We start from the raw sequence: 27,448 nt of genomic DNA, 5'->3' as shown, positions 1-27,448 counted from the left end.
GTGGCGGCTCCCATGCGCATGCGCGGGAGTGACGTCATCGCGGCTTCGCTGAATGACAGCGGCGGAGCAGCGAGACCCACCAAGAAGATGGATGCACCGGACTACAGGGGACAGCGGTGACTTCGCTGGCTCCTGTGTCAGGTAAGTGACACATAATGGACTACTATGCGATGCATAGTAGCCCATTATGCTTTACCTTTTCAGGGAATGAAAGAGGAAGTAAACCCATCAGGGTTTACTTCCTCTTTAATGCCGAGCAACATATGCACTGGCCTTTTAAAAAAAAAAAAAATCACCTGGCGGTGGACTGGCTGGAGCGCTCTGATTGGCCAGACGTTGAAGGTCGTGAACAGCAGGGAAGAGCTGATGCGGGAATAAGGCAATATCTGCTCTAGTCCCCTGAACCAATTAAAATGAAAATAAAAGCGCATTTAGGATAAATCTGAAAATGTTCTGATGTATTACTCACCATAGATTTTCAAGTATACAGTCATATTTTCTTGATTTGTATCTGTTTGTATCATCACTGTGTAATTTCCCTCATCAGTTCTACTTAGATTGGAGATCTGTAGTGATCCATTGGGGAAAGGTGTTATCCTACTATTGTGCAGAGGTACAATAATATCCACATCATGGAAATATGTAAAGATTTCCGCTTTTGGTGCTTTATACCAAGTAAAAGACTGAATTGTTCCAGTAATCCCAGTAACACTCAGAGTGACAGATCTCCCAATGGCCGAATACCGAGGGATCAGCTGAATACTCATAATTCCACCGGACACATCCACCATCACACCGAGGAGAACTGCAAGAGAAATGAAAAATGATCATAACAAAATCCTGGTTTAAAGCCACTTTGTTCCCATGCTAAAATGCAAAATAAAATAGTGCTGGAGCTGCATAAAAGAACTAAACATTTTTCAGCTGTCATTTATTTGTAGGTTAGAATGGCACATACATAGGTGTGCGCAGCCTATTGCATTAGAGTGTTCACCCCAAAGCTCATATGGGTGCATATACTGTATTTATAGGGCAGTAGGGCAATGGACAGTGTCGGTAGAGCAGTGGACGGTGTCAGAAGGGCAGAGATTGGCGTCAGTAGTTTATTTTTTATATATTTGTTTATTATTACTTTTTTACAATTTTATAATTATTTACAAATTGTTTTTTTTTTTACAATTTTGTATTACTGTATTTATTGGCGTATAACACTCACTTTTCACCATGAAAATCAGGTGCAAATAGAGGGTGCGTGTTATACGCCAATACTTCACTTTTAGCTGCCTCAGAGGGGACAGGGTAGTGGGGCGACTGTTCTGTCTAACATAGGAGATTCACACAGTATGGAATCTGTTGGCGCTTGTCCTGCTCCCCTCCCTGTCCCCTCTAGGCTGCAGATGGGCATCGATCAGGCTGCACGAATGGCAATGGTGAGGCTGCTGCATTGAAGGCAATGGTGGGGCTTCTGCATTAATGGGGATGGTGAGGCTGCTGCATTGATGGCAATGGTGAGGCTGCTGCATTGATGGCAATGGTGAGGCTGCATTGATGTGGACTGATGAGGCTGCATTGATGTGGACTGATGAGGCTGCATTGATGGCACATGTGAGGCTGCAGATGGGCACTGACCCTTATATTGCTTCAAAGTTCCTTATTTAAAATATAATTTATAATTTTTTTTCCTGAAACCTCCCTCTTAAAATGAATGTGCGTGTTATACGCCGATAAATACGGTACTTATTTTTTTTACAGTTTTTTTAGGAGCTCCATTGGGGGGGGGGCTTTGATGAAATATCATGGGTCTAAACAGACCCCTGATGTCTCACTTTTGAGACAGAGAAAGGGACTAAAGATAGATATTTCCCAGTCCCTTTCTCTGCAGCCAAGCAGCAGGGGAAATGTGCCCAGCACAGGGTGATTAGGGTGTGCACAGGCACAACTGTCACACCCTGTGTGCACGCCTATGGGCACATACTATTTTGCTTTCAAGCAGATAAAATAAGACAACAATATAAAAGATAATTTGATTGTACAATCTCAGCCAATAGACTATATAGTACAAAGGCCTGCCTAATTTGATACTAGTTGATTGTATTGTTCAGGTTTGTTCTCCTAGTACAGTGCCTTGAAAAAGTATTCATACCACTTGGAATTTTCCAGATGTTGTCATGTTACAACCACAAACGTAAATGTATTTTATTGGGATTTTATGTGATAGACCAACACAAAGTGGCACATAATTGTGAAGCGGGGGGAAAATGATAAATGGTTTTCAAACTTTTTTTTTACAAATAAATATGTGAAAAATGTGGCGTGCATTTGTATTCAGCCCTCCTTTACTCCGATACCCCTAACTAAAATCCAGTGGAGCCAATTGCCCTTAGAAGTCACCTAATTAGTAAACAGAATCCGCCTTTGTGTAATTTAATCTCAGTATAAATACATATTATACTGTATTGTTAAAATAAATGTTAAATTTAAAAATAAAAGTAAAAAAAGAAAAAAAATACATCATTGTTAAAAATATTACATTTACATTTTTTTTTTACATACTGTCACCCTAAGGCCGCGTACACACGCGGGGACTGTTCGCTCAACTTTGTCCGTCAAACAGTTTCAGCGGACAGTCCGCTCAAAATTAGCATGTACGGACTTGCCCACACACGACGAACGAACAGTTTGCTGAAACCGTGCGCGATGACGTGAACGGCACGTACGACGGGACGGAAAATACGACGTCCTATACACTGCATTACAACTTTCGGCGTGTAAATCCTTTCTGAGCATGCGCGGAACTTAGTTTGACGAACAAGCCTACACACGAGGGGACTGTTCGCTGAAACCAAGTTTCAGCGGACAGTTTTTCGGAATTTCCGAAAAACTTTGTTCAGCAGACTGTTCGCTGAAACTGTCCGCTGAAAGCCCACACACGAGCGGACTGTCCGCTGAAACACTGTTCAGCGGACAAAGTTGGGCGAACAGTCCCCGCGTGTGTACGCGGCCTAACACTACAATGTGGCTTAACGAAAAAAGAAAAAAGAAAAATGAACTATGTATGGTCAGCTTTAGGTCGGGGACTGGTTTAAATATGCAATATATGTACAGTGCTGTGTAAATTGTAATAAACAGCATGTCAGCAATAATCAAGACTTAGAACATTCTCAGCAGTGAGTGTCTGTTGCTAGACTTACCTGACACAGCAGTCCAGGAGCCCAAATTGTGTTGTTTGAAGATCATTTTCTCCCGTTGACAGTTGTTATATAACACGCGGATCCCAGCACCTCCTTGCTCTGATTCTCAGATTCCTTAAGCTCCCTGGACTCCTTTAATTTTAACTAGATCTGTAAATATCCAGTTGTGTTTAACATACGATCTTCAGTGTCAGTGTCCCTCTCTGTGTACTGGGCATCGCAATACATGATTGATGCAATATGGGAAGTCCTTTACATGACATTGTATAACAGATACTACATAATAACCATCTCTCTACCAGACCAATCCCCAGCTATGCTTTTACCTTACCCTTACCCCAGGGCTGTCTTTAATATTGATTGGATCCTGGGCAAAAGTTTTATTGCCCCCCCCCCCCCATGCAGTTTTGCTATCTACCTGCTCTGAGACATACAATAAATAGCAGCTAGACTCAAAATCTGTTTACTGAATCAGATCAGGCAGCTATTGCCATTGGTTGCCAGAGGTTACAGTATTATTACCGCTCACTGACTGGTTGCTAGAAGTTACAGCACGCATTATAGCTCACTGATTAGTTGTTAGAGATTACAGCACATGATTTCTGCTTGTTGATTGGTTGCTAGAGATTATTGTGGATATGACCTCAGGGAGGCATGATATACATATCAATGCTGCCAGCCACGCTGCTATTTACATATGAATGCCTGTATTTACATGTAAACACAGGGTCTGGCAGGTGAGTCAGCTGTACACAACAATAGGGCAGAGCTGGGCAGCATTAGTAGCAGAACTTCACACAGATATCGGGACACAGCACAGGACTAAAACCTTGCGGGACAAGGGAATTTACACCAGGATAGTTGGCAAGTATGAGGCAGCTTCTTTGGGCCCCACAACAATGACAGGGCCCAGGGCAGCTGCCCCTTTTGCCCTGTCTTAAAGACGGCCCTGCCTTACCCATGAATGGAGACCACACCAAGCTGGAGTACATATTGTCCGTAGTAGCCATTTTTTTATTAACAACTCAAGTAAATTTACATAACTTTATAAAAACAACCGTTAAACCACCACCCATCAGTTACATACGTGCGTTGGTCTTTGCAGGAAAACCCCAAGCTTGCCACATGATCCAATCAGGCACTGCTGTACCTTTAACTTAAATAGGCCTCCAGCTGACATACTAGCTCGGAGACAACCAAACACTGACCGCAGTGCACCCGTTAACCAAATTCCTGCTAAACCACCATTAGCTGGAATACAACCAATGGGACCCATACCACCGATGAGTCCCGAACTCTTCCGAGGTTTCTTCCCTCACCCGCAAAGACCAACAACCCACCACAGCACACAAGGGGAAAACCTTTCCCCTTGTGGGCCCCGCCGCACCCTCGACGCTCTCTGGATCCCATCCTGTAAACCTAGAGCCCACATCTCAATCCCCCACAGCATTGAGGTGCACTTTGTCACCACGAAGGTAACACCATGTATCAACTTTAAGCTCCAAATGTCTGATTGTCAACCCCCCATTCCAGACAACAAATCTACTGACCTCTTCCTGGCCTTGTTAATCAGCTCCACTGACCTAGCTAATCGCCAAGTCACCCGTGCTACATTGTATGACCACACTATTATCTGGAAAGGCGATGCGGAGCTGCAAGAAATCAAACTTGAAATCTCGTACAATATCCAACATAGACCTGAGCCCCAAGTCATTGCATTCCACATGAAAAACTAGAATGTCAGGCAGCCTATCCAAACACGCAAATCTGTGCACTTCTGGAATAGTTCTGCTCCATAGCATCCTGGGTACCCCCAGCCACCTAATACAAGCCTCACTTCTTGAAATGCTCAATTGTCTACCCTTGAGCCGCACATCTGCCCTCTTTTCCCCCAAAAGGCATATGAGTGGCCTAGTAATCAGACTAATCCTTGGGTTCCTCCTGAAAGAGAAGAAAACAACCCACATAACAATAATTGCTCACCCGAGCAGGTATATCAAAGACCACATATTCTATGCATCCTACTACCCAGCTAAACTGCCAACAGGTGGGGTCTCACATATGCCTTGAACCGCCGCGACTCCCATCTTCCAATGCGTTTCACTGCTTCCTCATCCAACCTCCAACTGACCACCTCCGTAGCAGCTCCAATGCAGAACGAATAGGATGAAAATTTCTGATCTCCAAACCACAGGGCCACCAAACATTTTTGAAAAACTGCAATGAACTGAAATTTTGATAATGAGTTGCCATCTCGGTGTACTAAGAAGGAGCCTGCCACGTCTGGATGTACCGCGAGGAATCCCTTAACCAACCCCACTGGGCACAAGGGTGAACCCGGTATTGAAAATACCTGCACTTTCTTACCCTTGCCCCGCTGATCCATTTTTGATTTGTACACCAATATTGGACAACCGATCATCACCACAGATGACCTCGGCCGCCCCTAAGCCCCCCTGTAAATTCTTAAAAAACACAGTTTTCCCCATAAGGGTGGAACTTTAAAGGCATGGATTATCAGACATATGGTATAATAAAAATAAAATAATTTTATTTAGACAATATATAAAAAAATACTGTGAAACAAATCAAAATTCATACATATATAGAAAGAATAAATATATCTGTGCACAATAGCTTTCGGGTGTATAATACCGCCGATATGTCACAGAGAATAAATACACTCAGGATATGAACAAGTGACAATTGGTCATATACATTCAATAAATCCTAAGCGTTACGAAGTGTCCTCCACTCCTTCTTCAGGGGTGATCGAAAATGTATAATCAATTCTAAATATAGAATGTAAAAACATATATATATTTTAAACAACATTGGATCGGTATTTACAGAAAAAAAATATATAATATATGTGCATCACCACTCACATGTCCAATGAAGAAGTTCAGACTAGAAAGAAAGAGGCCAACAAAGGCCAAGAGACACAGATATATGGCACAGCGGTTAAAAAATACAAATGCAGCTCCCTGGTTAATGGGGAAAAGTGGACGCCAACAAAACACCTGCAGGCAAACCGGGACCGTATCAACAGGGAAGCTGAAAATGAGGAAGGCAGAGGCCGTCAATAATAATACACCCCTGACACTAAATATTTATTGTGATCCCCTATCTCCCGGACCACAAACCCCACAAGGAGAGAGGAGGTTGGCCAAGGTTGGTTTTTTGCACTATTATTTTATGTACTGTGTGCCTTGTACCTTTACGGTTTTTTTTTTTATTAGCATTGTCTTTTTTTTTTCAGTTCATTCTAATATTGTACATTGGCGCTGCACTTTTATTTATTTTTCACATTGTTTGCAATTGTTCTTTTGCTGTGCTGGCTGTTGCTTAACATTTAAAGAGACAGCGCTGTATATTTTCTATATTTTTGACTGTATTTTTCAGCTGTATAGGAGAAAACTGGGAGTGCCCAAATGCTATAAGACGGTCAGACTCACTCCATGTAGGCAGACATCCCAAGTCTCAAGCGAGGTGTGAGAGTCACCCACATTTTGCCTGCGGCTCCCGACACCCGCAAGTGCTGTCCAAGATCCCGGCTGCAGGGCCGATCATGGGCAGGTGCGCAGGGGGCACTGCACCCAGTCGCCGCAGGGGATGGAGGGGGCTGAAGCAGTAAAGATGTGTGAAAAGCTAAGTGTGAGCATATAGGTTTTTTATTGGACATAAAGTGTGTCTCCTGTACACAGAGCACTTCTCCTTTCAATTTGTCCATTTTTCTCCACACAGGGCTTTTTTAAATGGCCTGTTCAAGCCATGTACATTTAAAGAGACAATGGATAATGTCATGGGACCTTCTTAAATGGGATGCCTGTAGTGGCAGTAAAGTCATTTAGAAATGGGTGCAATGCCATTTTTTTACCTGTAGGTGGTGCTGTTAGAGCAGAGATGGGCGACAGGATCAGCTTGGTCTTTCAATCCTAGATGTCCAGAATTGGGTGAAGACGTGATTAAGCACCCAGTGGCCATACACCTATAGATTATCTTCAGATTTTCTATGGTTTGATGGAAAAAGTGCAACAGATTTCTCCATGTTTGCTAAACTGTGTGGATGGAGGAATCTCCCACTTTTTCCATCTAACCATAGAAAATCTGCAGATAATCTATAGGTGTATGGCCAGCTTTAGTAGATTTTAACTAACCTTACAGTGTTCTGGTGATGGTTCTAATATTCCAATTGCATCCTCCCGTTTGGGATCTTTTCCTGTATGCTACATTTAAAGTAACCACCTAAGTGTCAACGTAAACTGTTTAATTTAATTGTTTTACAAATAAAATATTTTGAAAAAGAACTTTGAGGTTTGTGGGTACAGTGAGAACATGAAAATTAAACAAAGTAATAACAAAAACATGAACATTTCATTTCCCCCTCTCTATCATCCCCCCTCTCTCTCTGTCAGCCCCTCTCTCTCTCAGCCCCATTTCTCTGTCAGTCCCCCTCTCTCTCATCTCACCCTCTCTCTCTGTCAGCCCCCTCTCTCTTATCTCCCCCTCTCTCCCTCAGCCACCATTCTCTGTCAGTCCCCCCTCTGAGCCCCCTTCTCTCTCAGTCCCTCTCTCTCTCTCAACCACCCTCTCTCAACCCCCTCTCTCTCTCAGCCCCATTTCTCTGTCAGTCCCCCTCTCTCTCATCTCCCCCTCTCTCATCTCCCCCTCTCTCATCTCACCCTCTCTCTCTGTCAGCCCCCTCTCTCTTATCTCCCCCCTCTCTCTCTCTCTCTCAGCCACCATTCTCTGTCAGTCCCCCCTCTCTGAGCCCCCTTCTCTCTCAGTCCCTCTCTCTCTCAACCACCCTCTCTCAACCCCCCTCTCTCTCTCTCAGCCCCATTCCTCTGCCAGTCCCCCTCTCTCTCATCTCCCCCTCTCTCATCTCACCCTCTCTCTCTGTCAGCCCCCTTCCTCTTATCTCCCCCCTCTCTCCCTCAGCCGCCATTCTCTGTCAGTCCCCCCCTCTCTGAGCCCCTTCTCTCTCAGTCCCTCTCTCTCTCTCAACCACCCTCTCTCAGAGACCCTCTCTCTCTCAGACACCCTCTTTCTCTCCTCTCCTCCTCTCTCTGTAGCCCCCCTCTCTCTCATCTCCCCCTCTCTCTGTCAGTCCCCCTCTCTCTCATCTCCCCCTCTCTCTCTGTCAGCCCCCTCTCTCTCATCTTCCCCCTCTCTCTCAGCCTCCTTTCTCTGTCAGTCCCCCTCTCTCTCATCTCCCCCTCTTTCTCTGTCAGCCCCCTCTCTCTTATCTCCCCTTCTCTCCCTCAGCCACCATTGACTGTCAGTCCCCCCTCTCTGAGCCCCCTTATCTCGCAGTCCCTCTTTCTCTCTCAGCCACCCTCTCTTAGCCTCCCCCCTCTCTCTCTCTCAACCACCCTCTCTCAGCCCCCCCCTCTCTCTCAGACACCCTCTCTCATCTCCCCCTCTCTCTGTAGCCCCCTCTCTCTCATCTCCCCCTCTCTCTCTGTCAGCCCCCTCTATCTCATCTCCCCCCTCTCTCTCTCATCTCCTCCTCTCTCTGTAGCCCCCCTCTCTCATCTTACCCTCTCTCTGTCAGCCCCCCCTCTCTCATCTCCCCCTCTCTCTAATCTCCCCCCTCTCTCTCTATCAGCCCCCTCTCTCTTATCTCCCCCTCTCTCCCTCAGCCACCCTTCTGTCAGTCCCCCCTCTCTAAACCCCCTTCTCCCTCAGTCCCTCTTTCTCTCTCAGCCACCCTCTCTCTCTGACACCCTCTCTGTCGGCCCCAATTTCTTCCACCCTCTCTCTCTCAGCCCCCTCTCTCTCAGTCCCTCATCTCTCAGCCCCTTCCCCTCTCTCAACCCCACTCCTCTCTCTCTGAGCCATACTCTCTCTGAGCCTGCTCTCTGTCTCTCAGCCCCCCTCTCTCTGTCAGCCATCCCTCTCCCTCTATCAACCACCCTCTCTCAGCCCCCTCCCTCTCTATATCCCTCTCAGCTCCCCTCTCTGTCCACAGCGCTCTCTCTGAGCCCCCTCTCTCTCAGTGCCCCATATTTCTGTCAATTGCCCCCCTCTCTCAGCCCCACTTCTTTCTCTCTCTCAGCTCCCCCTGTCTCTCTGAGCCCCCTCTCTCTCAAACACAATCTCTCAGCCTTCCTCTCTCTTAGCCTCCCTCCCTTTCTCTCAGTCCCCCTCTCTCTCAGTCCCCCTCTCTCTCTGCCCCATCTCTTTGTCAGCCGCCCCCGGCCCCCCCTCAGTGCCCTCTTTCTCAGCCCCACTATTCTCTCTCTCTCAGCCTCACTGTTCTCTCTCTCTCTCTCAGCCCCCCCCCTACCTGTTTTAAGCAGAAACACTGCACATAGTGACTCCTACCACCATGACCACCATGTCATGGACAGCTTCAATAGCAATCACCCTGCACCATTTATGTTTGTCTTGAGCAATAAAAAGAAAAATAATTGATCAGGCTCTTTTTTTTATTTTTATTTTTTACAAGAAAAATAGAATGATCATTAATTGTTCTCTGACATTTTCAACATATAACAACAAGCATTTTAATCAGAGTAGGGCACTTGCTGCATTGTTTATTGACCCCTATACAGTATCATGGGTGGTTAGATTAGAGAGCAATGAATAGTGTGTGGAAGGTAGGGTTGCCACCTGTCCAGGTTTCACCCGGACAGTTTGGGTTTGGACTATGGCCTCCCAGCAGGGTTGCTGGCTGCAGTTGTCTAAGCTTAGAATGTTTGTTACACTCTTTCACACTGCCCAAAGCCAGCACTAACAACCCCCCCCCCCCCCCCCAAACACACACACAAACACAGACAGGAGAGGAGAGAGGGCTCGATCTGTACCTCTTACCCCCATGAGAGGTGCCAAGGGGTGAGTGAGCCCACCATCCATCCCTGTCTGTGACTGAAGTATTCTCCCTTCTCTCTCCCGCATCTGAGTGAATAAACTAAGGCAAATCAGGGTTCTCAGAGCACCCCTTACATCAGAGTTTCCCTTTACACCAGAGGCCACGGTGTTTCCCCTTACATCAGAGTCCTCTCCATGCATCAGAGTTCTCAATGTCCCCCCTTAAATCTGGGTTCCCAGAGCATCCCTTATGTTAGAGTTCCCAGAGTCCCCCTTTACATCAGAGTCTGCAGAGTCCCCCTTACAGTGTAAAGGAACTCTGCAAGTTCAGATGTAAAAGGGGAACTCTGTGGACTCTGATGTGAAGGGGGACTCTTGTTATTAACTTCCTATGATTAGAAATGTTATTTAATAGCAAAATATATGTGTAGTTTATACTATAAAAAAATAAAAATGCTGTGCGCCCCTAAAGTGTCCGGGTTTGACTTGAAGAAAAGGTGGCAACTCTAGTGGAAGGTTTGGTTAGAGATCTTGCAGGCTGAGGAAAGTCTGAGGACTGGAGAGATCCATGATAGACACACTGTCCTCTCTCATGATGGATGAGGATACATACGGCAGATCTGACATTACCTCCAGGTAAGTTACATCAGTGAAATGCTGGAGGGAAATCTAAAGACAAATAATAAGAATATGTAAACAATAAAGAAAAAGTACAAAGAAGTAAAATAAGATAAATAATTAAATCAATTAAAAAATGATGAAAAATATAGAAAAAAAAAAAGAATCCTTTCTCTTCACTAATCTCCACAATAAAAAGGTGACATAGGATGCTCAGGATGATATTTGTGTGGATTCAGTGACAATCAAATAATTGTGTGCAATGCCACATGGAATATAAAACAGTAGATATCAGTTATATTTTTAGGCTTTTTTGGTGATCCTGTCAATAACACTTCTCTTAGGGTGGCTCCATGTTCCAGGATGGAAAAGCAAAGGAGATAACTTTGGACAGCAGCATTGTCAATCTGGGAGGAAGGGAGTTAGATACATTAGCACATTTAGAATGACTTAACTAACAAATAAAGCTAAACTTCAGCTAACATTTTTTAAAAGTGATTGTAAAGTCTTGTTTTTTTTTTTTCTCTAAAAATAACAAACATATTATACTTACCTGCCCTATACAGTGGTTTTGCCCAGGCAGCGCGGATCCTCTTCTTCTCGGGTCCCTCTTTGACTCTCCTGGCCCCTCCCTCCTGTTTAGTGCCCCCACAGTAAGCAAGCATAGTCACAGCTCCCTGTGTCCATTCAGACACGGAGCCCCGCCCCCTCTATCTACTGATTGGCTTACTTTTATTGACAGCAGCGGAAGCCAATGGTGCCACTGCTATGCCTCAGTCAATCAGGAGGAGAGTCCCGGATGGCCAGAAGCCAGATGGAAAAAGTGGGAGATTCCTCCATCCACACAGTTTAGCGAAAATGGAGAAATCTGTTGCACTTTTTCCATCTAACCATAGAAAATCCGCAGATTATCTATAGGTGTATGGCCAGCTTTAGTGGAGCACTGGGTGCTTAATCAGGTCTTCACCCAATTCTGGACACCTAGGATTGAAAGACCAAGCTGATCCTGCCATGGAAATCGCCCGATCTAGAGGAGGCTCAGATAAGTATTAGGAGAGCTAAGGGCAGCTGCTGCACACAGAAGGTTTTTTTATCCTAATGCATAGAATACATTAAGATAAAAAACCTTCTGACTTTACAACCACTTTAAGCATTTACAGCACTGTTTTTTTTTGTTTGTTTTTTTGGGATAAATGTTTTACATAAATGAATAAAAGCTGACCTTGGTAACCACGCCTGTCAGTGATAAAGGGTTTGTCCCGACCCTCTAACTGCCATTTTTGCTGGACAGCTTGGTTTGTAAAAAGAAGTTGGAAAAAAAAACAAAAAACTGATTTACTTACCAGGTGAAAATAAGAGGAAACAAGACTAAAAAAGAAAACAAATGCACCCACTTATAGTGGTTTAATACCACTATAAGTAATCACACAATTCCATGTTACTGTAATTTTTGCTTATTTTTGTCTGCACTACCCCAATTTGATCTTACTTTAATGCTATATTAACAATTTACACATACAATTTTTTATTTCCTCATTGTGTTGAGATGTGGCTTTGAATACTTTAAAAGCTATCCTAAATTGGAAATGAAACTTTACCTTGAATTTGAAGTAACTCCGTTGCTTATTTTAAAAGAGCCCAATGCAAAGCAAGCAATTCCCCTAACCTGTCCCACCACCCAAGCTGCAGAAATGCTTGGTCCCCCTCTACACTCTGTGGTTCCTACATCACTAGTGTCTGGGGTTTGGAATAAGGAACCATAGACAGCAGAGGGGAATGCTGGATATCCGGCAAGTGTAGAATACAGAAGATGTTACAGGAAGATTATCCATTCAAAGCAGCAGGGTTCAGCAACACAAGCAGTGGGACTGGTAGGTATTAAATGCATGCTTTGCAGAGCTCAAGTCCTGGCCGGCGTTCCCTGACAGAGTGATTTATCTCTCCACTCATTCATGGGGAATCTCCTGCTGTGTTATGCATCTGGGGCTAAACTGTTCGGTGGCCGTCCACTCACTGTAACAAAGCCCCGCCTGCTAAATCATGATAGACAGAACACTGGTCCATTGTCGGGAAATTGGACCAGTGTTCTGTCTATCACGGTCTAGAAGGCGGGCCTTTGTTACAGTGAGTGGACGGCTGAACAGTTCAGACCCCAGCTCCATGACACAGTGGGAGATTCCCGCTCTGTGTATTCAGGATGCTGGCGAGGCTGCAGATGACATAGTGTGGCTGCAGATGGAACAGTGAGGCTGTATTGATGGCACTGATGAGGCTGCAGATGGGCACAGTGAGGCTACAGATGGGCACAATGAGGCTGCAGTTGGGCACAGTGAGGCTGAAGTTGGTCACAGTGAAGCTGCAGGTGGCACAGTGAGGCTGTATTGATGGCACTGATGAGGCTGCAGATGGGCACAGTGAGGCTACAGATGGGCACAATGAGGCTGCAGTTGGGCACAGTGAGGCTGAAGTTGGTCACAGTGAAGCTGCAGGTGGCACAGTGAGGCTGTATTGATGGCACTGATGAGGCTGCAGATGGGTGCAGTGAGGCTGTATTGATGGCACCGATGAGGCTGCAGATAGGCACATTGATGCTACAGATGTACACAGCAAAGCTGCAGATGGGCACAGTGAGGCTGCAGATGGGCACAGTGAGACTTTATTGCTGGCACTAATGAGGCTGCAGATGGGCATAGTGAGGCTGTATTGATGGCACTGATAAGGCTGCAGATGGGCACAGTGAGGTGGCAGATGGCACAGTGAGGCTGTATTGATGGTACTGATGAGGTTGCAGATGGGTACAGTGAGGCTGTATTTATGGCACTGATGAGGCTGCAGATGGACACAGTGAGGCTGCAGTTGGGCACAGTGAGGCTGCAGTTGGGCACAGTGAGGCTGCAGTTGGGCACAGTGAGGCTTTATTGATGGCACTGATGAGGCTGCAGATGGGCACAGTGAGGCTGTATTGATGGCACCTATGAGGCTGTAGATGGGCACATTGATGCTACAGATGGACACAGCAAGGCCGCGTACACACGCGCGGACTGTTGGCCCAACTTTGTCCGTCCAACAGTTTGAGCGAACAGTCCGCTCAAACTTAGCATGGACGGACATGGCCACACACGACGGACGAACAGTTTGCTGAAACCGTGCGCGATGACGTGAACGGCACGTACGACGGGACGAAAAATACGACGTCCTATACACTGCAATGCAACCTTCCGACGTGGAAATCCTTTCTGAGCATGCGCGAGACTTAGTTGGCCGAACAAGCCTACACACGAGCGAACAGTCCGCTGAAACCTTGTTTCAGCGGACAGTTTTTCGGAATTTCCGTAAGACCTTGTTCGGCCAACTGTCCGCTGAAACTGTCCGCTGAAGCCCCACACACGAGCGGACTGTCCGCCCAAACACTGTTCAGCGGACAAGGTTGGGCGAACAGTCCGCGCGTGTGTACGCGGCCCAAGGCTGCAGATGGGCATAGTGAGGCTGCAGATGGGCACAGTGAGGCTGCATTGATGGCACTGATGAGGCTGCAGATGGGAATAGTGAGGCTGTATTGATGGCACTGATAAGGCTGCAGATGGGCACAGTGAGGCTGCAGATGGGCACAGTGATGCAGCAGATGGCACAGTGAGGCTGTATTGATGGTACTGATGATGTTGCAGATGGATACAGTGAGGCTGTATTTATGGCACTGATGAGGCTGCAGATGGGCACAGTGAGACTGCAGATGGGCACAGTGAGGCTGCAGATGGCCACAGTGAGGCTGCAGTTGGGCACAGTGAGGCTTTATTGATGGCACTGATGAGGCTGCAGATGGGCACAGTGAGGCTGCAGATGGGCACAGTGAGGTTTCATTTGGGCACAGTGAGGCTGCAGATGGCACAGTGAGGCTATATTGAAGGCATTGATGAGGCTGCAGATGGGCACAGTAAGACTGCAGATGGCATAGTGAGGCTGTGCCGATGGCACTGATGAGGCTGCAGATGGGCACAGTGAGGCTGCAGATGGGCACAGTGTGGCTGCAGATGGGCACAGTGAGACTGCAGTTGGGCACAGTGAGACTGCAGTTGGGCACAGTGAGGCTGCAGTTGGGCACAGTGAGGCTGCAGATGACACAGTGAGGCTGCATTGATTGCTCTTGTATCATGTCTGCAGTGTCTGACCACCTCTTATATTATCACAGTATTTCTTTTGGATAACCAAACTTATAACTGGCTGGAGAAAGATAGATATCACTTGAAGACAAACATACACTTTGTTTTAAGGTGGGGTCTGGGGAGGGGCCAGGTGCGGGGTCAGGGTGGGGCTGAAGGAGGGACCAGGTGTGGGGCTGATGGGGGCCCCATCAGGTAGGCTGAAGGAGCCCGATGATTTATATCAGCAGCCCTGCCTGCTACTATCAATCACAGCAAGTGAGGCAAAGAGGAGAGAGTGGGGGTGGGGCATAGCCTTGCTCCACTTGTGAGTGGACACACAGGGTAGTGGCTTTGGCGTGAGCCTGCTCAGGTGCCCCCATAACAAGCTGCTTACTATAGGGACACTCGGCAGGAGAGAGGTGCCAGGAGTGCCTGCGAGAGACCGGAGAAGAGGAGGATCTGGGCTGCTCTGTGCAAAACCACTGCACAGAGCAGGTAAGTATAACATGTTTGTTATTTGTTTTAAGATCTACATTTAACATCACACATCAGAAAAAACAAAGTAGCTTTGAAGCCTTTTTTTCCTTTAAAGCAGGGGTGTCCAAACTTTTTTCAAAGTGGGCCGGATTTGATGAAGTGAACATGCGTGAGGGCCGACCATTTTGCCTGACATTCTTTGAACCATTGAAAATTCGGTCTAAGTGTGTCCATCCGAGCACTAATACACTTCCCCACAAGAATTCTCTTGCCTTTGTCGCACTCGTTCCCAACACACAGACGAATGCTCTGCACTTTAGGGGGCACCGTTAATTCTTAATGGTACCCCACACATTGGAAAATGTAGGGTGCTTTTGGTGCAGTGCAATAAAGAAAAAAAAAAAAAAAAGCTCGGGAACTTCTTTCCCAGCATTTTTGTGAGTAGGGAAGTCCATTGAAATTAATGGGCTGCCCTACACACAGTACACAGCCACACAGATGTTGCATTTACGGGCTTAAAACAGGTGGTGAGGAGGCAACATAATGCCTCTTTACCGCCATTCAAATGCCTCTGAAAAGAGATCTGTGCATGGATTGCTTTTCAGAGGAGCAGCAGTCCTGGCTAATATCACACACAAGCCCTACAAAAGCAGTTTTGATGGTATAAGAATGGGGGGAGGGGGGTCCGGATTAAAAGTAACATACACACAGACACAAGCACACAAATGCAGGCACACATACAGACAAATGCACGCCGCACACACATACAGACATATATGCACACACATACAGACATACATACAGACACATGTGCACACACACACATACAGACATACATACACATACTTACAGACACATACAGAAATACATACAGACACACATGCACACACATACAGACATACAGACACATGTGCACACACACGTACATACAGACATATATACAGACACACACATACACACACAGACATACATACAGACACATGTGCACACACATACAGACATACATACAGACACATGTGCACACACACATACATACAGACACATGTGCACACACACATACATACAGACACATGTGCACACACACATACATACAGACACATGTGCACACACACATACAGACACATGTGCACACACACATACAGACACATGTGCACACACACACACACAGACACATGTGCACACACACACACACACACATGTGCACACACACATACATACAGACACATGTGCACACACACATACATACAGACACATGTGCACACACACATACATACAGACACGTGCACACACACATACAGACACATGTGCACACACACATACATACATACACATGTGCACACACACATACATACAGACACATGTGCACACACACATACATACAGACACATGTGCACACACACATACATACAGACACATGTGCACACACACATACATACAGACACATGTGCACACACACATACATACAGACACGTGCACACACACATACAGACACATGTGCACACACACATACATACAGACACATGTGCACACACACATACATACAGACACATGTGCACATACACACACACATACAGACATACATGCACACAAATACAGACACATGCATACACATACATACACACACGAATAAAGGCCTTTTTAACACTAATCTAGCTTGTAGTACAGTACCTTTTCAGCTTTCTCATTCAGCCGGGTACTGCACTGTAAGGGGAAGCAGAGAGCACAGCACAATCCTCTGCACTTTACTTTCACTTTTGAAGCTCACGGAGCTTCTCACAGTGCCGGGGATCGGCTGATCTGACAGCCCTGATCCCGCAGCACAATAAATTGAGAAAGACCAGGCGGGCCGTTCAAAACCGGACCGCGGGCCGCAATTGGCCCGCGGGCCGGACTTTGGACATGCCTGCTTTAAAGGGATTCTAAAGGAAGAAGTTTTTTTATCTTCATGCGCTACCTCGTAGGAGCCTCTTGGTGAATTTGGATTCTCTGATCTCCGCCTCAACTCCAAGAATGACCTCAGCCCCTCTGACACACCTGGTTAAATAAAATTACTGCAAACACATTTAAGGACACATGTGGTAAATACCATTATCCTGGCTGTGGATTATCACCAAAAATAGACACACAACAAGTTGAATCTATTAGCACGGTTAAAGCATATGGAAACTTACAACACTGTTAAACCTTGCTACAAATAACTAATACATTAGAAAAGACAACCTTCAATATTTAGTAACTGCAGGTATAGAAAGGGCAGTAATCTATATGCCCTTAACACAGGCGCTGAGAGAGAGGAGAGAAGACTTGTCAACTTCTCAGTTCCTTCTGGGCCGCAAACACATTTGAGAGGCAAACACACAATGAAAAGAAAAGGGTTACACAAGTACAGTAATCACAGTTCTGTAATGTTGCAGGTCCTGAGGTGAAGAATACTAGTGTCTTTTGCTAGCAAACGGTGGGGCCCTTGTTTTAAAAGAAGGTTTAAACAAGCTTGCATGGATTAGTAATCCTCTAGAATGTTCCATTAGGTAGAGATTTAAAAGGGCAAACTATAGAGATGGCAGCTCCAAACAAGCATCCCGTGACACCAAAAATAGGAAATTGGTGTCTGCATGCAGTGTCAGTATGGTGTCAAGAAGCATGCTGGGTTTTCACCCACTCACCAGTCCTCTGTGCAATGACACAACAATGGTCCCAGGTGCTGGTTTAGGCTCCTGATGCTCCTAGCGATGTTGTAAGGCATTGGATCTCTTGCTGATGGCCGATCGAGATGACTGGTAGCGAAACTTGCAAGGTGACCAGGCAGCGGCGGACCCATTACCCGGATGTGTATCTCGATCCCTGAAAGGCGTGAGTCGTCTCTGCTGAGCTAAGTGGTGCTGGGCTGCTAAGTAGGGGCCCTGAACTAAATAGTAGTGAATCACGTGGCTGTCTCTGCTCCTGGCTCCCCTCAGGCGTCCTCACTCCTCCATTTCCAGGCAACACTCTCCTGGCAGTCTCCCCCTCTGATGTTGCCAGAGTCTCTCTCTCTCTCAGTGGTTTTCCTCACACCTGTCACCTCACCACACTTTCTCCTCCCTCCCTTTTCTCTTCAGACCTCTCTCCTTATTCTCCTCACAGACTCCTGGTGTCAGCGTGCGTCTCTCCCCTCACTCTGGCACCTCAGTTCCTTCCCCTCACACACTCCAGCTCTCCTCACTGTTAAGTGTCACTGTGTCCCAGCAGAGGGCTATTTTAGCCTTGGCATCTCCCTCTCTTTTAAGCAATCTCCTCTTCTCTGTCTCCTGTCAGCACTCTCTCTCTCTCTTTTACCTCAATACTTCCCTCTCTTCTGTCCCCTCAACACTTCCTGAAACTTATTTTCCGAATATGCTCTGTGTCTGAGTTTTTCTGGAAGGACCAATCAGCATCTCTCAGGCTCCATATTGTGGCCAACAGGAGAAATTTCATTACAACATGCCTGCTACATAATATATTAGGGTAGATGTCAAGAACTAGTCATCACAAGGAAACATATGCAAAATTAAAAGAATGCTTTGGGATTTAAAAGGAATTGTAAACAACCACCTTGTATAACAACTCATTCCGTTTGAAATTGAAATGAAAGGCAAAACATTTGTGTAAACATTACATATAAAAAAATGATACATACCCTTTTTTCCTTTTTTTTTTATAAGTGATCACATTGCCTCTGTTCTCAGCTGCATATAAGCTGGTGGGAGGAAAACTAGCAGCACACTGAGCTTCCCAGTGAATGGATGTGCGTGTGGGGGGGGGGGGGGGGGTCAGGACAAGCCTGATCATCGGAGGAGAGTAGGTTGAGTTCCCAGCATGGTCAGTTTTTAATAGGAAAGCAGAGGGACTAGCAGCAGGGATTTCATGCAAAGGAAGCATACAAAGAGATAATTTCTCATACAAGTACATGGCACAGCAGGCATATATCAGGAATATGAAGTGTTGGGGTAACAAACATTTTAATGTTGTAAATGGGAAAAAGACCATAGGAAGTGGTGAAGTGGTTGACATGCAATAATTTGACAGATTAAAAGATATACATACAGTACATGTGTTGTTACCTTCCCTATTTTCCAGTAGCAGGCTCTATGGTGCTGTATATATATCTGTTCTTATGTGACAATTGCTGTATGTAGAAAAAAAAAAAAAGTTAGCATGGTTTGGGATATAATCACAGGAATAGGACTACTTGTAGCCTCAGCTTTCAATATGACTATTCTGTTGCTAAAAATAAAAAAAATAAAAAATAAAAAAAAATCCTGTTGTTATATATTCCTTTTTAACCACTTCAGCCCTGGAAGGTTTTACCCCCATAATGACCAGGTCATTTTTTGAGTGACAATTACGCATCATGTGACGCTGTCCTTAAATAAAATTGATGTCCTTTTTTCATACAAATAGTGCTTTCTTTTAGTAGTAATTGATCATATCTGCAGTTTTTATTTTTTGTGCTACAAACAAAAAAAGACTGACAATTTTGAAAAAAAAAAAAAAAACATAATTTTTTACTTTTTGCTATAAAACATATACAATAAAGAAATGTAAATGAATCAAATTTCTTCATCAATTTAAGCCAATATGTATTCTGCTACATATTTTGTTAAAAAAAAATCCCAAAAAGCATATAATGATTGGTTTGCGCACAAGTTATAGCGTCTACAAACTTGCATTTTTGGAAGTGTTTCTATTTTTTCATTTTGAAATTTCTTTAAGGTAGGCTTTTTTATAGTTGAGATTTTTTGTTTTTTGATCTTATTGAACATTGATTGATTTTATATACATATACCTTCTGACCTAGATCTTCCCAAACAGGCTATCCCTTTGTATGATGCTATTAAATGGTCCTGCCTTGCTTTTCCACAGTTTTGAATGATCACTGATCTTTTTAAGGTTGGTACCAGATCAGAGCATGCATTTTGTTTGTTAGCACACCGTCCTATATTAAACTATGTACTCTATTCATTTTTTTTTGTTGTTGTTGTTTTTTTACATGTATTTACTTTGTATAATTGTTTGTTTTGATATACATCTCTTTTTTTATTGTAGTGATCAGTCCACACCTACAGTGTTCATTGCAAAATAATTTCCTGAGGAAGCCTCAACAGACGAAACATGTAGAGATAACAATGTTCACGTATAGTGGTATGTGTTACTGATCAATTTATCCTTGTTTATGTATTTTTTTTAATTGAACAAAATGTATATTTTTCTATATATATTTCTCCTTTTGTATATGCATGCGCTTAAAAAGTCCCCCAAAAAAAAATATTTCTGTGTTTTTCTACTTTAAGAGGGATGGGGCGCTTTCAAATTTAGTTTTTCTTTTACACTTGCTCTATAACTACATTTCTCTTTTTTGACTAGGCCAGTGCACTCACTTTAAAAGGGGCACAGAGCAGCCATAGTGTATTGATTTGGATGCTACTGCTGGAAAAGCTGATGCATAGGAAAAGATTATTATTATTATTATTATTATTATTCACGATTTATATAGCGCCAACAGTTTACGCAGCGCTTTACAATGTATAGGGGGTCATATATATATTTATTATGGATTGGGGTCAGTTGGGAAACTGCACTTTAATTATATATGGGAAACTGCACTTTAATTATATATATATATATATATATATATATATATATATATATATATATATATATATATATATATATATATATATATATATATATATATATATATAGTTATAATATAGATTGGGGTCAGTTGGAAGACTGCACTTTAATTTTGATTGCTGCTCTTTGAAGTACAGTACTCATTTAATTTTTAATAATTTAATAATAATTGATTTATAAAAATAATTATTTATTGTCATTTAAATTGTTCATAAAAATAGAATTTTTCCATAACACCACGAAAAGCTTTAAAGCTGTTACAATGGCAAAGCATTAAGGAAAAAAAATGTCCTAGTAGTAGTACCCCCCCTCCCCCTTATACTTACCTGAGTCCTCACTTGATACAGTGCTGTGCCCATCTGCAGTGGCTCCCTCCTCTCTACCCTCTCTTGCAGGCAACAGCAGCAGCAGGCAGGGGCGGGGCCAAGCTGCACAGTGTGTGTCTATAGACACACACACAGCCCAGCTTGAGTAGCAAGCATGCAGAAGAAAAAGTTTCCAATGGGGGGCACATAGAGAAGAGGAGGAGCCTATAGCACCAGCCAGGGACCCAGAACAGGAGGTTTGGGGCTCCTCTACCATTACATGTTAAACGTGTTGCATATTGAACATATTAAATTGTATTTGTTTATTTGTATTGATACATGTTCTCGTACTTTTTTTTTTTTTTATTATTACAGTAGTTTGCCTTTTACCCTACAAAAGGTCGGAATAGAACTACAAGGATTCCCCCCTCCCCCCCATGGGATTCATCTCTAAATTCTGGTTCACTGACTTATGAACAAGATTTGCTGAACCTTTTGGTGAAACGAACCCCGGCTGATTCACCCATCACTGGTGACATCAGCCACAAAATCAGCCACAAAATCATTATATTTATATTTATAATCAGAATACATATTTATATTTACCGCATAGTTAGACTCTTGTGTTGGATTCACCTACGTATAAAAGAAAATGCATATATTACATCATACAAAGGTATTCCAAATCCAAGATCAAATCTTAGATTTGCCCTAGTATAGGGACCTTAGATTGTAGGCTCCGTGAATGCAGGGTCTGATGTGAATGTACAACATGTAAATTGTCGTTGCTAAAATAATAATAATGTGGTTCATGAAGGGGGGGGGCCTAAAAAAATCTACTTTCTTCAAACGCAAACCTCATGTTAATGGACATGGTCTGTTTTGCACCATATTGGATGCATGTACCATATCTAATGACCAAAAAAAGGGGACATTTGAATGTCCCCTATCCTATTCACTATGATACAATTAGTTTCCTAAGCTAGAAAAAAAAACACTGTTTATCATAATCTGAGTTCTCTACAATACATTGCACCCAGAGAGTACAGTCCATCTCATAGGCTCAGAAGGGGGAGCTGAAAGTACAACTAAAGTCTCCTGTTTAACAGTCTCTACAAAACCTAAAACAAGTCGGTTTCATGCACAAGCCTCAAAAAGTAATACAAATATGTAATTTACCTTCCCTGAATGAGCCAAAAACACCTTCATATGTGTCTCATTTGCTCCCCCTCCAAGACACTGCAGCTCAAAGTGGGAGGGTTTCAATAACAGAGGAAGTGCTGCCAATCCAGAAAGCAGTGGGTTGCACTAGGTGTGGTCAGGTGCCCAATAAAACACTACAGGCTTGGGAAGTGACCATTCTGATTTGTCCCCTGCAACATTTTTTTTTTCATCCAGCTTTTGTACAAGCCTAGATGAGAGTGACAACTCTGCTTATATTCAGGAGCAGTGCAGCATTGTTGCCCCACTATTACAAGAAGCTGCATGAGACAATTTTATTGGCAGGAACAACAGATAATTGTGGAAGTTGGCTGGGGGGCTAAGGGAAACCTATAAGTGCAAATGCTGCAGTGCCTGTGTCCTGTTGAAATTTTTTTTTCTTTTACCTCCATCTGATAAAAATGTTGTCCCTGTGACAAAAAGTGATGGGAAATTCCTCTAAGCCCCTGTACACACGGTCGGACATTCTGCCAACCAAATCCGTCAGATTTTGTCCGTCGGATTTTGTCCGTCGGATCTTGTCCGAAACTGTTGCATACACACGGTCGGACTAAGTTGTCGAAAAATGCGATCATTCAGAACGTGATGACGTAATTTCGTTAGGATGGGACTACGTTCAGGCTAGTAGCCAATAGCTTTGATGTAGGAATTTGATCTGAGCATGCGTGGCACTTGGTCCAATCAAAATTCTCTACACATGATCGGAGTATGTCCTATCGAACCAGTTGGTCGGAAAATATTTCCAACAAGTTGGAAAATTGGGTCCGACGGATATTCCGACGGAATCAGTCTGATGCATACCACACACAGTCGGATTATCCGACAACACGGTCCGATAGGACACATTCCGACGGATTCTCTGACCATGTGTACAAGGGCTAACAGCACCCTGGATATCGGTAAAAACCCAAAAGGGGTTCTAACCTTTCCCTGCTCTATCTCAAACTAAACGTAATAAAAAAAGAACGGTTGGCATAACAGCTTGGCAATATGTTGGATCAATTCTACAAGGGGAATATTTTTCTATTTGAAAAAAAGATAATAATAAAAAACAACATGATGAACCTTTTGTAAAAGCTATATCCTAAATGGCATTCAATGTAAGAATCTTCTATACTTTACTAGAATTTAATTTGATAAAATATTTGATAAATATATAACAAGAAGAAGGAATATATTACCCCAGATCCTGCAAAAGTCACTTCATTGTTGTGTGGTTGAGAAACATTTACATTCTCATATACTGAACCACTTGGTTTACCTGTAAAGAAAATACACCACTTGGTTTACCTGTATAGAAAATACACTATAAATAATATAAAAGATTTTTCAAAATGCAATAATATAAAATGGAAGAAATACTTCCAGTAGGTAATGCCACGCATCAAGGGAAATATGAATGCTGCACAGTCAAAAGTTTAAAGCAGAACTAAACCCTCCTCCCTTTTACAACCAAGGAAGCTGCCATCTTAACCACGGTTTGATCTCCAGTTGCCACGATGCTTCACAATTCATCTATTATGATACCGGCCATTTGATGGCTTGGTGGAGAGCACAAGCAAGTGTGAAAATGATCATTCACGGAATTCCTGGTATTTGAGGGTTTTGGGGATTTAGTTTGCCATAGAACTGTGTATCATAAACAACATTGCCCTTTTTTTGGTCATAAAATATTCTGTTCACATTTTTATCATTTTTTGCATCTTAGTGTTGGTGATTTATTTCAGTCTCTTTCAGCCACTTCCTGTCTACATGCATTTGCTCTAGTATTGACCGCAAATCATTGCCCTGGACTGGCTTCCTGATAGGGACAGCAGTGGACCATGCCTGTACAATGAGATACCCCGACTACATAGTCTTCATCAGGGAATCGTGATCAAGTGAGAATGCGAGAGCACAATTAGGAGACAGTTGTCACCCTATATATGGCAGGATCATTGGGTAATTCTTTAAAGATTACTAAAGATTTCAAATAATTGAAAATAAAATTTGGTATGACATATTCAATATTTTATGAGGTTTTAGTGACTGGGTCAAATCTACCCCAATCAAGGTACTAGTTTGACAAGGGGCAGGCTGAAGTCCAGTTTAAGGCCGATCAGTGATTTCTATGACATAGATCTTCAAGAGGGGTCTTCAAGTTCTGGCCCTCCAGTTGTTCAGGAACTACAATTCCCATCATGCCTGGTCATGTCTGTGGATGTCAGAGTTTTACAAAGCCTCATGGGATGTGTAGTTCCGCAACGGCTGGAGGGCTGTAGTTTGACGATCCCTGACATAGATGAAGATTAGGTCACATTTTATGAGATATTAATTGTAGATATCTAAAAAAAAAAAAAAAACCCTAAAGATTTTATATTTGCTTTATTGCAACAGTAGAAGAAGCAGCAATTCCGGTCTTGCCTACTTTCTAAGTATCCAACTTATTTGGCAGTCATCACAATAAATGGTAGAGCACACATTTTGGCTATCATGCTTTTCATTAAGTGTCAACCAAAAGTGGAAACCACACCTTTGATATATTAATGGACACATCCCAAGGGTTGGGTAGAAATCTTAAGGACCCATTTTCATTTTGCCCGTAACACACACATGTGTGGTTATGTAAACATCTAATTCATCTTAGATATCCCCTTGCATGCCAGAGGTAGACAAATAATTTTAAATCAGGTGTCCCCAGCCAGTGGAGTCCCTCCTTACATCAGTTGTCCCCAGCCAGCGGAGTCCCTCCTTTCATCAGGTGTCCCTTCGGGTGCAGGTGATTTTTCCTCCGCACCATTGCAGAAGACCAGCCGAAGGGAAGAACCAATAGTTCCTGCGTTCTGCCTCTCCTTTCTTCCTCACGATAGCTGGTCTTCAGTAAAAATGGCGGTTGGGGGAGACATTTTACCAGTGCCGGCCACAGCCTCTAGCAGCGGCAGCAAAAAACGGGAACACAGCAATTTCTTGGGACATTTCCTGGGAAATGGTAAGACCTGGACAAAGGTCTAAACCCCAGGAATGTCCCAGGGAAATTCGGGACAGTTGGCAAGTATGTGTTTGATAGGTGATAACTTCCTGTGCTCTCTGTCATGCCAGTGCCGGTGTCCCATCATATAAGGTCCCCCATCCGATAGTGTCCGCTGTGTACTGTGCATGCGCAGTACACAGCAACACAGATTCCGAAAATTGCCGAGGATGAACGGCGCCTGCGCCGTTAGTCCAGGTTCCATCCCCACCATCCAAGTGGACATAGAGTAGGAATATAAAAGAGCCGAGTGCAGCGAGGCCAAGCCCGAAGCGTGGCGAGCGAAGCTCGCCCGCGAGGGACCCTCTAATATTCACAACCCTATGTCCGCTTGGATGGTGGGGCTACTACCTCCACTCGCGGCGCAGGCGCCGTTCAACTTCAGAGATTTTCTGAAGTTTCGTCTGCTCCGTACTGTGCATGCACAGTACGGGGCGGACACTATATGATGGCAGGACACTATCTGCCAGAACACCGGTCGCAGCCTCTAGCAGCGGCAGCGAAAATCAGGAACACGGCAATTTCCTGGGACATTTTCTGGGAAACGGTAAGACCGGGAAAAAGGTCTAAACCCTGGGAATGTCCCGGGAAATTCGGGACAGTTGGCAAGTATGAGTTTGATAGGTGATAACTTCCTGTGCTCTCTGTCATGCAACCCTGTACCCAAAAGAAGTTTATATAATTTTTTCACACAAATAGAGCTTTCTTTTGGCGATATTTAATCACCACTGGGTTTGTGTATTTCTAGCTGTATAAACAAAAAAAATACCCCAAATTTTGATAAAAATTCAACTTTTCCGACATATTACATTTTACTTGTGATTGTTGTGAATTACTATAATTACATTATCCAATGGCACCTGATAATGATAATGTTTTAACCAAGAGGCCTCTGTCTGTATTTTTACATCAATAAAAAATAGAGAACAATGAAAATATTTGGAATAGTATTATTAGTATTAATTATATGAAGTAAGTTATGTAGTAAGCAAACTAAAACTGATCCCATGTGTGTGAAAATAATTATGGAATGCAAAGCGGTTTTAAAAATTATTGTTGAGAAAACTGCTGCATATCATACAATTTTATCTGGTCACCAACATTTTGATTACTTCTGGATTTGAATGGGTTAGGATCTGCAGTCATTTCTACTGGAAGCTCATACTTTGTATCAGGATAAAGGAAAACCTGACACTTGGGACCAAAGAGCCACGGTTGCAAAGTTTAAGCTGTAAACTTTTTCATGAAAAATCCCATCGGTACATTTAGCAATCAGAGAGTGGTCATGCAAAAGTACTTCAAAATTAAGTTTGCTTTCAACATCAGTTTTGGAATTAACTGAATTTCTTGAATGAAAAATTACATTTACTGTTAGAAATTTGTTGCTTAACCACTTGCTTACTGGGCACTTAAACCCCCCTCCTGCCCAGACCAATTTTCAGCTTTCAGCGCTGATGCACTTTGAATGACAATTGCGCGGTCATACAACACTGTACCCAAATTATATTTTTATTATTTTTTTCCCACAAATAGAGCTTTCTTTTGGTGGTATTTAATTACAGCTGGGAGTTTATTTTTTTGCTAAACAAACAAAAAAGTTGCAAAATAAAAAAAATAAAAAATTTTTTTTTCTTAGTTTGTTATAAAATTTTGCAAACAGGTAATTTTTCTCCTTCATTTAAATGCGCTGATGAGGCGGCACTGGTGGGCACTGATAGGCTGCACTGGTGGGCACTGATAGGCACAGTTAAGTAGGCACTAATAGGCACAGTTAAGGTGGCACGGATAGGCACAGATAAGGCAGTACTGATGGGCACAGATAAGGTGGCACTGATGGGCAAAGATGGGCACAGATAAGATGGCACTGATAGGTGGCACTGATGGGTGGCACGGATGGGTGGCATGGATGGGTGGCACTAAGGAGCACTGATAGGTACCACTGATAGATGGGGCTGATGGGCACTGATAGGTGGCACTGATAGGTGGCTCTGATAGGTGGCTCTGCTGGGCACTGGTAGATGA

The 27,448-nt window shown here is 43.7% G+C and overlaps 2 protein-coding genes across 2 annotated transcripts in view; both read right to left on the bottom strand.

The window, feature by feature from the left end:
• The window catches only part of LOC143933120 (cell adhesion molecule CEACAM6-like), a 47,023-nt gene extending 43,644 nt beyond the window's left edge, over positions 1-3,379 (bottom strand). The window contains exons 1-2 of the mRNA XM_077456059.1: positions 3,192-3,379; positions 470-805 (exon numbers count right to left, since the gene is read on the bottom strand). Coding sequence (XP_077312185.1) covers positions 470-805; positions 3,192-3,237 — 382 coding nt within the window. The 5' untranslated portion in view covers positions 3,238-3,379. The remainder of the gene's footprint in view (positions 1-469; positions 806-3,191) is intronic.
• Positions 3,380-9,609: 6,230 nt separating this feature from the next.
• Positions 9,610-27,448, bottom strand: part of LOC143933643 (uncharacterized) — a 31,274-nt gene continuing 13,435 nt past the window's right edge. Inside the window, exons 4-7 of the mRNA XM_077456595.1 lie at positions 23,601-23,680; positions 21,805-21,834; positions 19,321-19,385; positions 9,610-10,679 (exon numbers count right to left, since the gene is read on the bottom strand). Of these exons, the coding sequence (XP_077312721.1) occupies positions 19,326-19,385; positions 21,805-21,834; positions 23,601-23,680 (170 nt within the window). The 3' untranslated portion in view covers positions 9,610-10,679; positions 19,321-19,325. The remainder of the gene's footprint in view (positions 10,680-19,320; positions 19,386-21,804; positions 21,835-23,600; positions 23,681-27,448) is intronic.

This window comes from Lithobates pipiens, unplaced genomic scaffold (genome assembly GCF_037356315.1).
Source record: "Lithobates pipiens isolate NorthernLeopardFrog02 unplaced genomic scaffold, aLitPip1_a1.2 Scaffold_27, whole genome shotgun sequence".
Lineage (NCBI taxonomy): Eukaryota > Metazoa > Chordata > Amphibia > Anura > Ranidae > Lithobates > Lithobates pipiens.
Note: the sequence above shows the minus strand (reverse complement) of the source record. Positions and strands in the feature narration are given on the sequence as shown.